The 18,324-nt window shown below is 37.9% G+C and overlaps 1 protein-coding gene across 1 annotated transcript in view; it reads right to left on the bottom strand.

Annotated features, from left to right (window-relative positions):
• Positions 1-18,324, bottom strand: part of adamts3 (ADAM metallopeptidase with thrombospondin type 1 motif, 3) — a 165,220-nt gene that overhangs the window by 123,199 nt on the left and 23,697 nt on the right. Inside the window, exon 4 of the mRNA XM_017695510.2 lies at positions 7,076-7,232. Within this exon, the coding sequence (XP_017550999.1) occupies positions 7,076-7,232 (157 nt within the window). The remainder of the gene's footprint in view (positions 1-7,075; positions 7,233-18,324) is intronic.

Here is an 18,324-nt window from a genome sequence, read left to right as displayed (position 1 = left end):
TGTGTTTACTTCTTAAGCTATCTTAAGCTTACTTTTATCTCCCATTAAATGTCTCTGACATATTCTGGGACAATGTGCATGTCATGATTGGGTCCTCCCACTCCCATGTACTTTTGTTTACTTTCTTTCCGTTGGACTGTATCGACCATGACCCTAGATTTGCCCTTAATAAAAGTCGCTTATCTCAGCACGTGTCCACCTCCTCGCTCCCCGTTACAGTGCAGTTTGTGGCTGTCACAACAGCTTGGCTGAAAGTTTAGCAAGAACACTAATATTATGAGTGCAGTGCTTCAAAGGACATAAGAAAAGGTTCTTAATCAATGCTTGCTGACAAAGTCCAGTTGTTACTGCTAAAATACGTGCCTATAAAATATTACCAGATGAACATCTGCCAGGTAAACATTATTGGTTCCTGTTGCTAGCAGAAAGCTAAGCAGCTAACAGGCCAGAATTAAAGATGATTCGTTCAAGCATTCACAAAGGAAATACTTAAAAATGCAAAGTAAAGAAAATGCCAAAGATGAGCTAGAATGTCTTTATTTAAACTAGAGCTGAAATCAAGTCCAAAATAATGCATAGCAAACCCCGCTAACTGTCCTAACATACCATATTAGTGGCATTATCACATCGCTGGTTTTAAAAAAACACTTTAGCGAATTAACATATTGTTAAATGGGGAAATGCTTTGTAATAGCACTGCTTCATGCTTTTATGCCTGTACCTGAAATGAAATAACTTTATCATAGACTACATAGACCATAAACAGAATCCTCTAAAGCCTCTCTCATGCAGGTTTCTGTTGGCAGGCCGTGCGAACATAATAATGCACACAAGCAATCAGGCATGCCCCAAATAAAGATGATAATATTTTTATTTATTTCTATATATCTATTATATTATTCAATATATTTAACACATCTGTCACGTTTGTACTGATACAGAATGCAGGATGCATACTGGAAAAAACAGCATGAAAAGCACACATTGACTTTAGTGACTATGGGGAGCATTTAGACACAATTATTCACACCAAGTGATCTGTGTTTGTAGAATATGACTTTGAAGAGGAATAATGTTTTAGCTGATTATTATCACTCTCCCTTGTGTAATCCCCTCAGTGCTGTTTGTTTATAGAAGAGTTCAACATCACAGGGAGCGTTTGACTGAATAACACAGCATGGCTGAGATTATTTATAATAAGGGAGGGGTGGCCGTACTGCTCTGTTCATTACTATCTGGAACACAGAGTGAAAAAGTATTGATTGTGTTCAGACCCAGCTCACAAACTTGCTGATCTAAACACTGGGGATTATATGGTCCATAAGAGGAATTTAATATATGGAGCCGCACTGGGTAAACCTTTCCACGCCTTGCAATAACATTTCTCTCCCAGAGAACTTCTGAAGAGCTCACTGGCAAAAACAGATCTCCATTTTATTGAATATTCATAAATCATGATTTTTTTGTTGTGGATTTCAGGTAATACCAAACTGCAAATGGTTCTGATTGAGCAAAAATAACAAAATACATGTAACATCCCAAATTAAACTTGAGCTAAAGTTTATTTCAATTTTGTTTTTTGGCAAAGGAGATAACTCCAAAGGTCATTTCATGTTTCAGAGTTAAACAAAGCCGTTTAATGGCTACAAGTGCAGCATTTTATATTCTTTACCATAAAATACACAGGTAAATCCCTGACAATTGCAACAAAAACAGCCCAATAATAGGCAACATTAAACTATAAGATCATAAGTTGGAATCTTAATTGGCTCACTGCTAGCTATGTAACGCACTATGTGAGTTAAGAAATTTTGGCTTGTAGACCCAAATATTGCAATATATGTCCAGTATAGAATTACACACACATGGCTGAACCCAAAGTGGTTATTTGTCAGATGTACTTTGTAGACATACTGTTTAGATGCAATAGCATCATGTGTTAAGAATAGAACATCATATCTTGTTTATCAGGATGGCATTTATCATTTTTCACAAATTAACTCTTCATTTCTATGCCCTGTCTTCAGCCTGGAGGTTATCTGTTCTGCTCTTTCAAACACTGGTTAAAAATGTACTAGAGCTGTCAAATGTAACATGTTAATAACCCATTATTAATTTCTTTTAACATTGTTAATGTATTTTTCATGCCTGATCAGTTAAATCACCGAATAGTAGTCGAGGCTGAAGCCCAGCTGCATGTATGTTCTATGCTGCTGTTAAAGAACTTGCAATTGTAGCTTTCTCATTCAAATACAGATTTTAAAATGGCTTTTAAAAAATATCTACAGCACCTTCGTCAGACTATGCTAGAAAGTGTTATAAATCAACGGTCAGTAAACTAACCAAAACAATAGAAAAGTGCACGGATAAAGTAACCCTTGAAAACCACCATGTCTTGTCCAACTGTAAGAATCCATGAGCTGTACAATCAAGAGAAAAAACGAGTGCTGCAATCACAACTGCAATCGAGTTGACAGTGAAGATCATTCTACTGGAATGGAGTCTTTTAGGGCTTTTAATTGATTTGGACTTTAGACTGAAATACTTTTGCTTTAAGTGACAGTATGCCTTAATTATGGTTATTGTATTAAGATAAATGATTGAACATTGCATTTTGTCACTACTAAAACTACCAAAACACTACCAAATGTTTCCATAGTGACTGTTTCAGTAGTGACAATTTAAGCTCAGTCATTTTAGCTTATTAACTGCTCATCACGCAGCCAGGATGGACAGGGACGCAGTTTAATTTCTCACTCTAAAATGCAAGGGTGCGACTAAAGTTGGACTAAAATACTTTGTGTTTTGTTAGTGACATGAAAACATGGGACAACAATTTTTTTATTTAAAAATCAAACATTTGATGAATCAAAATCTTTCAACTGTAAAAAAAAAAAGCCAAGAAGATTTGATGAAACCATTTTAAGGATTCACAAATTTAGGGGTTAAGGTTTGGGACAGACACCTCTCAACAGACAGTACCCTATAAATTATGATTTTGTACATTTTTAGCTTATCATCTCAATGCCTTGGGCTTAAAGAGTTAAAACATGATCCTTGTAAATATCTATGGTATGAACTGCAGTTTGAACTAATTTGGTAGAATGGTCTATATCGCTGTTGTCGGAAGAAAATCTCGTATCTCCATTTTTTATTTTTTTCGGTTTTTGACATAGTCTGAAAACACCTGTTGCCCTTTATATTGTGCGTAAATTTCATGATGAATGGACCAAAATAAATGACCTAAAATGACTTGGAAAAATGTCTGGTTCCATTGACCAAGAAAGTAAAGCATGTTTTTTCCTTCTCCTGTAAAGTTATCATATTGGAGATACGAGGTTTTTTTCTGACAGCAGCAATGTATTACTTATATACTTATATTTTATATAATTTATCATCGGCGGTCACTCGTAGTCGAGTATGACTGTCCTCCTTCTTAGTCCTTGTGGGTCTTTAGATGGGCATAGAGGCCAATTCTGGACCCGATTATTCTTGTACAATATGGACAAGGGAATGTAGCAGTAGTAGAATTGGGTCTGGCCTGCTTGGACGTTAATCTCTCCTTTCTGAGTCTGCGTTTGACTTGGGCAGCCTGGCAGAGGTCAACGTTATACAGCGCAGCACCCTTTTGGACAAGATTTCTCCAGCCCAACCTGTCTTTTGCGGCATCTTCCCATCTTCCCTATATAATATAAAAGTGCAATTTAACTGTATTAACTACAACCCCAGTTCCAATGAAGTTGGGACATTGTGTAAAACATAAATAAAAACAGAATACAATGATTTGCAAATCCTTTTCAACCTATATTCAACTGAATACACTACAAAGACAAGATATTTAATGTTCAAACGGATAAACTTTATTGTTTTTTGCAAATATTCACTCATTTTGAATTTGATGGCTGCAACATGTTCCAAAGAAGTTGGGACAGGGGCGTGTTTACCACTGTGTTACATCACCTTTACTTTAACAACACTCAATAAGTGTTTGGGAACTGAAGACACTAATTGTTGAAGCTTTGTAGGTGGAATTCTTTCCCATTCTTGCTTGATGTACAACTTCAGTTGCTCAACAGTCCGGGGTCTCTGTTGTCATATTTTGCGCTTCATAATGTGCCACACATTTTCAATGGGAGACAGGTCTGGACTGCAGGCAGGCCAGTCTAGTACCCGCACTCTTTCACTATGCAGCCACGCTGTTGTAACACGTGCAGAATGTGGCTTGGCATTGTCTTGCTGAAATAAGCAGGACGTCCCTGAAAAAGACGTTGCTTGGATGGCAGCATATGTTGCTCCAAAACCTGTATGTACCTTTCAGCATTAATGGTGCTTTCACAGATGTGCAAGTTACCCATGCCATGGGCACTGATACACCCCCCATACCTTCAGAGATGCTGGCTTTTGAACTTTGCACTGATAACAATCCGGACAGTCCTTTTCCTCTTTGGCCCGGAGGACACGACGTCCATGATTTCCAAAAACAATTTGACTCATCAGACCACAGGACACTTTTCCACTTTGAATCAGTCCATCTCAGATGAGCTCGGGCCCAGAGAAGCCGGCGGCGTTTCTGTGTGTTGTTGATATATGGCTTTCGCGAGTTTTAACTTGCACTTGTAGATGGAGTGATGAACTGTGTTCACTGACAGTGGTTTTCTAAAGTGTTCCTGAGCCCATGTGGGAATATCCATTACAGAATGATGTCGGTTTTTAACGCAGTGACGCCTGAGAGATCAAAGGTCACAGGCATTCAATGTTGGTTTTCTGCCTTGCTGTTTACTTGCAGAGATTCCTCCAGATTCTCTGAATCTTTTGAATATATTATGGACTGTAGATGATGAAATCCCTAAATTCCTTGCAATTGCACATTGAGAAACGTTGTTCTTAAACTGTTGGACTGTTTGCTCACGCAGTTGCTCACAAAGTGGTGAACCTCGCCCCATCCATGCTTGTGAATGACTGAGCCTTTCAGGGATGCTCCCTTTATACCCAATCACGACACTCACCTGTTTCCAATTAACCTGTTCACCTGTGGAATGTTCCAAACAGGTGTTTTTTGAGCATTCCTCAACTTTCCCAGTCTTTTGTTGCCCCCTGTCCCAACTTCTTTGGAATGTGTTGCAGGCATCAAATTCAAAATGAGTGAATATTTGCAAAAAACAATAAAGTTTATCCATTTGAACATTAAATATCTTGTCTTTGTAGTGTATTCAATTGAATATAGGTTGAAAAGGATTTGCAAATCATCGTATTCTATTTTTATTTGTTTTACACAACGTCCCAACTTCATTGGAATTGGGGTTGTCCATAAAATAATGTGATTAATCAAGGTGAACTATTTTAATCATTTGACTGTCCTTTCTGCTATCTTTCTGTTTCAGGTGGCATGTTCCTTTAAGGAACTAGAGAGCCTGCTTCAGGCTGGAAGGTGAGGAGAGGCCCTGACCTGACCTTCATGGAAGGTGTTTAAATAACAGAGTTGGGAACAGCAGACAGCAGCATCTCTGAGAGCCTCCTTCACTAGTGTGCTGACTTACTGTACTTACTCAACCTGCTACTGAGAGCCAAGGCCAACACAATGTCACAACCCACTCAATGGACACATTCTGCTGGGCTAAAATGGGCAAGTTGTTCAAATAAGTCCATGTTGAGGTTTCTGCCCTACATACAGTATGAATTGGACGTAATTACTCCTTAAATCATCTTTTGTACACGAATCCCATGGGGATGGTGTAATGCAATGCATTACATTGGCACAAATGGCTATGACTAACCAACCTGCAGGACAGTGTATTGTTCACGAATATGCACCACCATGCCTAATTGGCCAGGGACTGCTGATCTGGATCCAGTGGCTGAATCAAGCTGTGTGTCTGCTTCTTTAATGGGATTGAAAAGGAAGAAAAATAGATCCGGAAGTTAGACACTGTGGCTTCAGTAGGGGAGGCTATATGCAGGGTCTACTGGACTGGAAGAGAACCCTTTTCCCCAGGCTGTCACATATGAGCTGGGATTTCCAAGCAACCAGGACAGAGCGGGTAATCATTTCTCACTCCAGTATGCTTCCCACCTGGAACAATGGCACGCTGTCACATTGCTATGGCAACTGGAACAACCACACAAGCACTCTCCCTTTAGAGGTGAATGAATGAGAGGAAATCTTAAAAACAGTTGTGGAGCGAGAAAGCCTTGAGCTTTCCAATGTAATTATAGAATTATTCTGAAAACAACAATAAAAATGACGCTCACAAAGAGGAAGTGCTGTTGAGATGTTCAGATGCTGCACCGAAAAGAATTCCACCTACAGTCCCGATGAGGATGAGATAAGAATGTGGTGACTCCTCTACAAAGGCCTTCTATATACCTTCACATTCTTGAGTATTTTATCATTTGTAGCTAATAGGAGGCATTGATCCCTTATGTACAAAGAGTGCATGTTTTTCGCACTTGAATCAAATGCACCAGCCAAATCAGTAGTCATTTAATTACTTTCCAGCATTCAAAACATAAAGATTTTTCAGCAGGTTGAGCAAGGGCGTTGATTATGAGGAATCTCAAGAGGCTGGATTTAGGTGGAAGTATTGTTCGCCCAGTTGAATGCAGGTAATAACACAAAGTCCTTGAAGAACAGATTGCTTGGCAAAAGGGTCAGCAGTACAGATTGATATGACCTGGGAAGCTGGAATCCACATGGGTATAGGTACCTTGATTGCACCTGATTGTGAAACCGCAATGTGAAAGCTGAGCAGAAACATGATGTGCAAAAGGGGCCAACAAGAACAGCACAGAGGGTTTAATGTAACTCTGTCAAATATACAAGCAAACAGTGGTTTTAATCATTGGTAGAGATCATTGTTTGCCCCGTGGAAGGGTGAGAGGAAGCCAAGCTGACAAGCAATTTAAAGGTAAGGTGAAGAAACAATGAAGACCTGAACAAGCAATGGGATGAAATTCCAAAGCAGAAAGCCAGAAGGCTTGGTAAATGAGCTAGATGCAGGACAGGCCTGACCTCCACAGTCCTTGGTTAAACATTACTCTATGGACAAAAAAGAAGAAAGCATGCAGAAGCACATACCAAGAGGTTGGTAGTCCACAGAGACATCCGAAGGAGCTTGAAATAGAGCCGATCTTCTGTAGACCACATGAACTCGCCCGTTCTCCTCATTCTCCTGTGTGCCACGCTCCAGAGGTTCGATGATATATTCATCAGAGTCAGTACGGATCATGCCAGCCTTGGGAGAAGAAAACAAGACCAATAGTTTTTATACAGGTATGAGCTATATGCAGATATACAGCCAGACAATCTTCCCTCTATTTTTCATATTTAATCAGACTCCTGGACAAAGGGTTTTTTTTTTTATCACTATATTTTATCATTTATATTTTTACCAGGAAGTCCAACAATGTCTGTCTTTCCAAAAGTGAGACAGAGGCGAGGCCCTTATCAAAACTAGGAATGTGCATTTAGACAAATTTCAACATTCAGAGGCTTATTAGTTTAGGCGTTTAGCTCTGGTGTAGGCTGGTGGTGTCAAAAAAAAAATCAGTAGCACATTAAGGTGAGCACAGTGTCATATACATTCTTATTCACAAATACCTCAATTAATACTCCTGTTAAAGCAAAATAACAGCGTTTCACTGAACACTTGTGTATGAAATGGAACAAGTACCCAAATAGTCAATTAAGTATTAGAATACTGGCAACTTGAATGGTTAACTGAGTACCTGTGCACATCCCTAGTCAAATCAACCTGGCATGTTAAAAACTCTGGCATGTAAAGCACTGCTAATTGCCACAATAAGCTCAGTAGTTTCTGCTTTAAGCAATTTAACTTGCATGCATATATTGCTGTCCACATATATTGCTGATGTTCTCCTTAATTTCTTAATTAAGGCCACTGGGGCAGTCGTGGGCTGGATACCCAGGGCCGACAGTCCATGACTGAGGTGTCCTTGAGCAAGACACCTAACCCCCAACTGCTCCCCGGGCGCCATGGATAGGGCTGCCCACCGCTCTGGGCAAGTGTGTGCTCACTGCCCCCTAGTGTGTGTGTTCACTAGTGTGTATGTGGTGTTTCACTTCATGGATGGGTTAAATGCGGAGGTGGAATTTCCCCGGTTGTGGGATCAAAAAAGTATCACTTATTTTTCTTATCTTATTACTTCCTAAAAAAAGAGCTGATGCACTCTCTCTAATGCTCTCTCTCCCTTTCTCTCTCTCTCTCTCTCTCTCTCTCTCTCTCTCTAGACTCTCTATTTCTCTCTCTATCTCTGTCTATCACACTCTCTCTCTCTCTCTCTCTCTCTCTCTCTCTCTCTCTCTCTCTCTCCCTCTCTTTCTGTCTCTTTCTCTCTCTCCCTCTCCCCATCTCTCTTATTACCGATACAGGTCAGTGGACATTACAACTAACATGCAGAAACTTTCAAACTAGGGCTGGGCTGATTCAACAAGCTGTTTAAGGTACTGTGACTTTAACAATGATATATGTAAATGAGCTCTGTTCTGATTGACCGCTCTGTATCGTGGCTTATCCAAAAAGCACCCAGAGCAGAAACACCTCTTAGAACACCAATGTGAATGGGCAGGGCTAAACTGCTGGAGGCTGAAGGCTGAATAGGTGGATGTATATAATTCAGCTGGTCTTCTGACATCACAGAGACAATGAATTCAAAATAGGCCATTTATGCAGATGAATTAATTTACATATATATGTAAATGTACGGAGGAGTGAACGGTAGTTTGTATTATTTTTAAAGAGTTATTAAAAAGTTTAATGTTATCAATTAAAATGTATTTTAAAATATAATACTACATTTTCTCATCATTTCCAAATGTATACTGTTTGGAAGCTCTGCATACTTTATTTTTAACTGTTCCAATGTTCGGTTTTAGTATTTCATTAAACATCATGTTCACTTAATGTTCATTTTATGTAGAAATTGTGTTGCTATAAATTTTCACACTATTTAAACTTCAAATTTATGGCCCATAAATATCAGCCCAATATATAAGTGTCCTTGTCTACTGATAATCAGTATCACCAGGGGTCCACATATCAGTCAACCTCTATTCCAAACATTCTTGTTGGCAAGATTTAGATTACGCACTTTAATGTCTTCAACTACTGGAAGCTAAATGTTTTTTTGTTCATTTTTCTTCAACAAAGTTTTGCTTATATTTAAACTATGAACCAGTACAGTACAGATCTTGTTTCAATGTAATGTTTGGAGGGAAATGCACAGTTAAATCCTTAAAATCCTAGGTTTATTACATACTGCTGCTTAATATTCAGTAAGTACAAGGATTTTAAAGCAAACAGAGTGGTTCTTATGTTACAGAAGTGTGTAATAAAACCCTGGCCATTTAAGAGGTTAAAATTCTTGAACCGACCAGCAGAATATTGGCCAATCAGGAACTGTTTTTTTTTTTCAAGAGTATCTATGTAGATATAGCCATGCCCTTCTATTCATTAGAACTTTAAGAGCTGAAGAGAAGCCTTAATGCATTAGATTAACCATTACCATAATTACAAACTAACAGTGGAATCAATCAATCACACTTTTATAATACATGGGGACCAATTATGTGAGACAAAACATCAGTCTAGGCCTTCTGAGAGCCCCTGATACATGAATGACTGTGAATATGTGCAGCAGCCTAATAAATGGATTGTTAGAAATGGAAAACAGTGGTGGCAGCTCAAGGACCTGCGAAACTGCTACAAGGCAAAATAAAAGATGGAATGTCTTTAAGAAGCTTTAAATGTCTGTTTATGCTAGAATTCCCAAAATGTTCATGCAAATTACGAGCTTAGCACTAATAAACTACTGAAATCCCATAGGGAAGCTAGCAGAAGTTAGCATTATCCTAGAGGTGAGTTTTCCCCTTATTTTGACCATGTTTTGACATTTACGGACGGAATTAAAGGTTTACTTTTAATAGTCAGGGCTCACTACTGTAACATAGCAACAATGAACAAGGTGGCTGGTTACATAATGAATTGAATGTATTTACGTTTCACTTGAATTCAGGATCAACAGTCTTGAGTCTGAACTTCTGACACTGTTGCAATGTAAAAAAACAAGACTGTTGGCATAACAACATTTTTTCAAATTAAATATGTCCTCTTCTACTTACAAACACATGTATATTACTAGCAAGTGTAAAATCTATACTTTTTATAAATTATTTCTATGCTTGTTTCAATGAACTATGAGAGAACATAATAAAACTACACCACACCAGTGATACCCGCAAACTTCAAAAGTTTAAATGGTGAGAAAGGCTTGCAAAAATCAAGTAATATAAGTGAGAATAACCCATTTATTTCCTGACATGCAGATAAAGAATAAGCACACAACAGAGGATCAAGCCTTTGAAGGCTGTCTCTATCCTTTAAGGACTAAACAATTCATTATTCTTTCAGATTATTGTTCTTATTTCATCAGACACAAGAAACAGTTCTGCAAAAAATGCAGTTAACATGCAAAATTTTTACGGCATGATCTTATAAACAAAAATTTTATGTGCAATTGAACAAATAAATTAGATTAGATTAAGCTTTATTAATAAAGGCTGTTACTGGCGGTAATTATTTCAACACATTCATGTTTGTAGTGTATATGGAAATTAATATGATGTGTGTATGCGAGAATAAAAAGAGTCGAGAGAGAGTCAAGCCATATCACGAATATTGTCGCTGTCCAAAGAAAAACATACACTCACCGGCCACTTTATTAGGTACAGTTGCTTGGTAACACAAATAGCTAATCAGCCAAACACATAGCCACAACTCAGTGCATTTAGGCATGTAGAGGTGGTCAAGACAACTTGCTGAAGTGCAGACCGAGCATCAAAATGAAGAAAGGGGATTTCAGTGAATTTGGTCACTGAACGTGGCAACAACGTGGCATGGTTGTTGGTGCCAGACGGGCTGGTCTGAGTATTTCAGAAACTGCTGATCTACTGGGATTTTCACGCACAACCATCTCTAGGGTTTACAGAGAAAATATCCAGTGAGCGGCAGTTGTGTGGATGAAAACACCTTGTGAGAGGTCAGAGGAGAATGGGCAGACTGGTTCCAGATGATAGAAAGGCACCAGTAACTCAAATAACCAACCAAAATCTCTGAGGAACGTTTCCAACACCTTGTTGAAAGTGTACCATGAAGAATTAAGGCAGTTCTGAAGGCAAAAGGGGATCCAACCTTTAACTAGCAAGGTGTACCTAATAAAGTGGCCGGTGAGTGTATAAAGAAAGTCCAAAAAAGTAACTTTACAGGAGAGGGCAAAAACACTCTTTACTTTCAATGTAAGTTAATGGAAAACTATTTAATTCCAAGCATTTTTGAGCATTTCTATTGGTCCAATCATCATGAAATTTTTACACAATGTAAAGGACAGTTGCTGAGCACAAATGATGCAGAAAAGTAAAAATCGCAAAAAATGGAAATTTTTTCATTTCACAGCGATGATATATTTTCATCAATAAAGCTAAAGCGGCCATTCATGGACAGATCAGTGTGATATGTGAATGTGCACAAATTAAACTGAAGGCTTTATCTCGTCATACAAAGCAAATCAAATCCTTGAATGATCTGTGACTAGTGTGCAAGCTGCATTATTATGAAGCTGAATGAGAGGAAAACTGTGTTGGTTTATTTCTCATATGCTGCAAGTGCCCTTCAGAAGAGAAGTGTCTCTTTGTTAGCAGATGTAATGAAAAGTCTGCATGAATCCATTTGTCTGGCACATGTAAGCACATGCATCACACTTATGTGCATATCACCAAACAATGGCACTGAATGGAAAGGGCTAAAAAGAGAAAACGAAAAGAACTGCAGAGGGAAATTCAGTTTCTGCTTCCTATTCAAGCTACACTTGCGTCAGAACCAAAGAATTTAATCCAAGCTATTTTTTCAATTGAAGCTTCAGATTTGTCTTGCCCTTAACCATTTAAACAGCCAAGGCCATCGATAGACCCACAGTTTTACTTCTATAACCTACGAATAGCCCAGCCAGTTTACATTGAAGTCCCTATAGTTACTGAATAAGAGCATTAGTATGTAATAAACCTGGGATTTTAAATGATTAACTTTCCTCAATTCAAAATCAATCAGCCATGTGCGTCATTACTCTGAATTTATACAAATAAGTCCAAACAGAAGCAGTCTAATTCAATATTAACCTCTAAAGGTTGCAGTGATAAAAACAGCATGGTGTAATTTAATATTAATGATCATTAATCTCACTTATATCACATTAAAGACGTAATATATAGAAATATAGAAATTCTGTGTTCTACCCTTTCAATCCATACCATCTTTATTAAGAAAGAGAAGGCTGTGATGAAGGCAAGTTTTCTTATGATTTTAAATAGAAATTTTAAACCAAAATTAGTTTAAAGTTATTGTCTGTACAGTCTTGTACTGCTGAAACAGAAACAGTCTGGATTACAATTACATGGGGTCCTGGGGTAAATTCCTCTTTTACAGGTGCTCCTGTGTGATTTTATTGCCATCCGTATTAGCATGTCTGTTTTGCTCTCCTGGCTCTTGAAAAAATTACAGGCTGAATTACCTAATCAGCGCTCTGATCATTTTAGTCCCATCCTGATGCACATATACATGGTTTTACAGGCACATCTCAGCTGGTGTTGGAAAAAAAGATGTCTGATCGCTGCTACTTGCTGTATTTGGTTTCCTAACGTGCATAAGATACTAAACTCCTCCAGATATTAAACACTTTCCAAACTGTGAAATGAAAAAAGAATGCTTATGAAGAATCACTCAACCATTTATTTAGTCTGGGTGGTAAAATGCTGACTCTATATGCTATCTTGGACAGCGTTATCAGGAGGAGAAAGAAAATAAAATCAATGGGAAAAGCGAGACCCAGAGGCTTATCAAAGGTTGTCCCTTCAATGAGCCTGCAGGATCTTGATTTTCACATATAACTGCATCATCTTAACGTATACTGCTTTACTTTCCATTCACATATGCACAATATCAATAACGTTTTTTAGAAAGTTCTCTATAAATAACGACTAGGTGTATCACTGTCAGTTCCTTAAAGATCCGATGTTCAATTCTCAGAAAATAATATATAACCCACTAGAAATTTGCTCATCCAGGAGTAATTTTATTGCTGTCCAGATGCATGTAATCACTGAAGAGTCGTCCCACTGATTTATCACTGAGACTTCCCACTGGTAAACTAATTCAATCTGAATAGTGCTTTTGTTTACCATTTGTAATTTGTTCGTTTTTTAACCCTATTTTCTTCCCAATGTAGTCATGACCAATTCCAGCCACTAGCTAGATCTCCCTCTACCATGCTACCATGCTGCAAAGATGAAGGCGAGCATGTGCTTCCTCTAAGACATGTGAAGCACCACTGCATCTTCTGAAACCGCCATTAACATCATTGGACAGCTCAACATGCTTGGAGGACAACTCTATCTGCCAATTCTGTTTTGCTAGCTAACAGACTCCTGTGTTAGTGAGCATCAAACTTGACGTGGGGGAGAGGAGAACTGTCTCACCCAGAGAAGCCAGTTATACTCACTTGGACTCCTAGCCAACATTTTGGACCTTTACATCTTTCTGTCATTTGCTGACATCCAGTGCAGACTCCAATGTAAATATTATTCCATACAATACTATGTAATTAATCATGTCATTGTGTAACTACACACACACACACACACACACACACACACACACATACATACATATATATATATAAATATATATATATATATATATATATATATATATATAGCAAAACATCAAAGTTCACATGCAAACTTCATATTCTGCCCTTTAATTATAAGTAGTAATAAGACAGTTCAGTAAAGGTTTAAGTCAAAGTTTGCTCAGTTCTAATGAACGGTGGTTCTAATGTCTCTCACATTAATGTAATACACTAAATTTGAAAGTGTATCTATACATGGACTTGTTATATGCCTGTGTCACTGGGTGCGACTGTAAGTCTGTATGTGTGAACCATGAGTGAGTATGTATGCATCAGTGTGTGTATATACATGAAGTGTGTGTGCGTACTGACCTCCTTGCTCTTTTAAAACAGCTCTTTTAGCCAGAGCCTCCAGCCCCAGAGCCGGCCTCATGTACACAGACCAGCCTCTCAGAGCCGTGCTTTGGAATGTGCTAAAAGACTAACTCTCTCTCTCTCTCTCTCTCTTTCTCTCTCTCTCTCTCTCTTCATCATAGGCTGGCCTTTTCACTACCATCCAGTGTGCTCCTCTCTCTCTTCCTGCCTGCTGCTCTCCACTCAACACCACCAATAAGTACCACCTTTTCTGACCGACTCCAGCGTGCCTCTGTTGAAGCAAAGTGTTTTTTCTTAATTTACATGTTCAACGATATTTTACTCAGAGCTCAGTATAGAGCTGTGCATGTTACATCTCTGTTTTTATCAAAAGAGATAAAGGAATTTCAAAGCAAAAGTTCAGTGTAAATTTAAAGTTACACATTTTTCCCATCACCCCAAATTTAGTCAATCAGCCCAGATAATCTCATGCTTGCTTGTGTTCTTTCTGACATCCTATTCAAGACTACAAATTACAGTGCTGTGAAAAAAGTATTTGTAATGTTCCCAGTTTCTTCTATTTTTGCTAATTTCTCACATTTAAATGTTTCAGATCATCCAAATAATTTTAATACAAGACAAAGACAACACCAGTGAACACAAAATGCAGCTTTTAAATGACCATTCCATTTATTGATGATAAAGAGTTATTTAGACCTGTATCACCTGTGTGAAAAAGTAATTGCACTTAATAACTAGTTGTGCCACCCTTGGCAGTAACAACTACAATCAAGCATTTGTGATAACTTGCTTTTACATCACTTTGGAGAAATTTTGGCGCACTCTTTCTTGCAGAGTTCTTTTAATTGTTTTGGCTACACTGGAGGGTTTTCAAGCATAAACTGTCCATTTAAGGTTCCACCACAACATCTTAATGGGATTCAAGTCAGGACTCCAAACCCCACTCCAAAAAAGTTTCTTTTGAGACATTCAAAGGTGGACAAGCTGCATAACCAAACTGCTCTTGAGCTCTAGGTCACAAACTAATGGGTGGACATTCTCCTTTGGGATTTTCTGATAGAGAGCAAAATTCATGGTTCCATCAATCATGACAAGTCATCCAGGTCCTGTAAGAGCAAACCACCCCCAGACCATCAGACTACCACCACCATGTTTTGGTGACTGTTGGTGTGATCTTTTCATGGTGGGATGCAAGGGCACAGCATCTTTGGTCTAAAATGTATGTACAGGAAAGACTTGAGTGACTATTGACTTCTAGTATTTGTTAAAAGTATTAGCCTTGGCCATAGCAGGCAAGCTAATAGGTCACATCTACGAGATTAGATGTTGCCGTGTACCGTTACTTAAAGACTATAACTTGCTAACAAAAATGATCATGCTATATTTTACAAAAGAACAGGGGTTTTTCGTTTTTAGCACAGGCAAACTGTAAAAATGTAAATGTAAAAAAAAAATCACATAAATGTTTCTGTTAAAAGCTTCAACACCCTCTGTTTAACATAGACTTTTTTGTCACATATTCTGATTTCAAGAACTACCACACCCTGAATGAAAAAAAATCATTAAAAATCCAATCTGGGTGGTCACACTGAATCACTTGTCCAGAACCAGGTTTACACCACATACAATTGTGACATGAATGTTAACATATTGCAACAAATTAAATATAAAATCTAGTGCAAGAACGCGAGATAATGAGAGAGCGATATGCTGTAAAACAGCAATTAGCTTCCAAACCACCTAAAGCAAATATGCCGCAGGTTGTGACTGCTACACAAAATCAAGCTCTGCGGCTCAAGTGCCTTCAGTAAGATCACAGATAAAGCTCGCCTCCACATTCAGCCGCTTGCAACATGCAATATCTGTTCACTCAACACTTAAAGCTTTGTAATGAGGCAACACATCAGTGTAGATAACGAGCAAAGGATATGGTCAGAGGCTTCTGACTTTAAATTAATCCCTTCCATCCTCAACTTTGGTGGGGCCTTTTCACCCATGCCTGCTTCAGATTTGATCCGTAAGCAGCAGAGTGGCCTCAAGTGGCCACCGACCCTCATATAGCTCCACACAGATTGGACAAAACAACAACAGGTAGATAAGAGCCTATATATGTGGCTTCCAGAGTGGGGCTTATCTCCACCTCAGCAGTCCAGCGGAGCTGACAACACCTGGTCCCGAGATACCGAGATACAAGACACATGCTTTGCCTTTAACCATTAAAAGTCTACAGTTATTACTGTTTTGCTATATGTTTACTTCACATTACATAACATTCATATGTAATTATTGGAGCTGTTAAAACAATGATAATTTCACAGTATATTGCACATCATGAATTATCACATTTGTCTTATTAAATGAGCTTAATGTGAATGCATTTATTACTTTCAACAATTCAATAATTTATTTTTATTATGACGCAGAACTCAAAAAAATGACGTGATTTCCACAGAGTGAAAGCATTTTCCAATGTTCATCAGCAGCATCCAGTGAGAGCAACAGTGGCTGCATGTTCCAACCAATGGGGCAATATAGCATACACACTTAAAAAAGATGGCTCTTCAAGGTTTATTTAGAAACAAGAGTTCCACACAGAATTACTTGATACTTAAATGGTTCTTTGAATTGTGGTTCTTCTGTTGTTAGAAACTTGACATCTTAACAATAAAAGAACCTTTTTTAGTGCTATACAGAACTTCAAAAAGGAAGTGGTTAAATAGAACCTTATCCAACACATTCTCAATCAATCTGAAGAACAATTTCACCAAGCAAAGAATCACTGATGCATAATAAGGTTCTGCATAAAACACATTATTCTAAATAGAACAAAGGTTTTTAGTAAAGAATCTTTGAAGAACCCTCTTTATTGAGTGTGTATATGTCATATATACAGTCAATGGTTCCAACTCCTCCCTCTTTCACTCTTGTTCAAACTGAAAAGTGGAGGCTCTTGAGGAAAACTGGAGGTTTACACTTTCCAGTTTAAACACAGGTTTCCACTGAACACTGTCCAGACACAGTCTACTGAACCTGCTGAAGGTGTTGCTTAATAAGACATTTATTTGAATGAGAGGGCTATAATCATGTATAATACAAAGGAAACATACAATGTGCAAACAGCAGGGATTCAGCCTGCACTACTATGGTATTAGTAATAAGTTACACATAATCTACAATACATTTATCAGGCCTGTTTGTATGAGATAGGCTTTGTAGTACTACCACCAAGGAAAAATGAGGAGGAATGACTGAAAGATTTGGGCCTAAGGTAATGTTTTAGTATATTGTTGCTGTTGGAACAAAAAATTGTACCTCCATTTTTGTTGTTTTTCGGTTTTTGACATAAATTGAAAATACCTGTTTCTCTTTACATTGTGTGTAAATTTCATGATGAATGGACCAAAAGAAAATTCTGGTTCTATTGACTTACAATAAAAGCAAAGTAAGTTTTTTCCTTCTCCTGTAAAATGACCGTTTTGGAGATACAAGATTTTGTTCAAACAGCATTGATATGCTTAGTAAGACAAAACTCTATACAGGACTGCATTGCATTGCATTTCTGTGGTCTCAACTTACTTTCCCATTTACCCAAAGGTAATCAAAGATTACCCAAAGGCAACATGTTTAGTGCCTGAAGTCTGCTTCTTCAGTTTTGCACTGGAGTTAATGTCATTCACAGTTTAGTTATGGCTAACACGACAAGTAATTAATGAGTTGCTGTTATCTAGTTATCTTTTTGTCAAGCTATTACCTTCAGACATACACAGGAGACAGTTTTCTAAAATATAAACAGAGCAAAATGTCTCTAATACCAAAGCTTTGGATTAATATTGGGGGGCACCCATGAGAAGCGGTTATATGAATAGTGACATTATTAAATGATGATTAAGAAAACAATTCAGAAATGTATGAATGAATATAACAATAAATCTAGCAAGACAAGGATAAACAATGTCCTGACATTTCTCCACTACAACTAAACAGCCTAAGTTGTGTTACCCTATTTAGAGAGGTATTCTTTAACATAACGCTTGTGTCTATCAGTTCACTGTCACAAATAATGTACTGTGCAGACATATTTCTTGTTCATCAAGGTATAAATAATGTAAATGTACCCTCAAATACACAACACAAGGTTTAAAGTCCAATAAAATAAACCTGGACACGGGACAGAGTGTTTGAAGGCAATACAACTTAAAAAAATGTAGAAGTTCAATGGAATTTGGCACAACTATGCTCCCTAATTAAAGGTAC

This window comes from Pygocentrus nattereri, chromosome 20 (assembly GCF_015220715.1).
Source record: "Pygocentrus nattereri isolate fPygNat1 chromosome 20, fPygNat1.pri, whole genome shotgun sequence".
Classification (NCBI taxonomy): domain Eukaryota; kingdom Metazoa; phylum Chordata; class Actinopteri; order Characiformes; family Serrasalmidae; genus Pygocentrus; species Pygocentrus nattereri.
The sequence above is the reverse complement of the archived record's forward strand: the minus strand, read 5'-3'. Positions and strand labels throughout refer to the sequence as shown.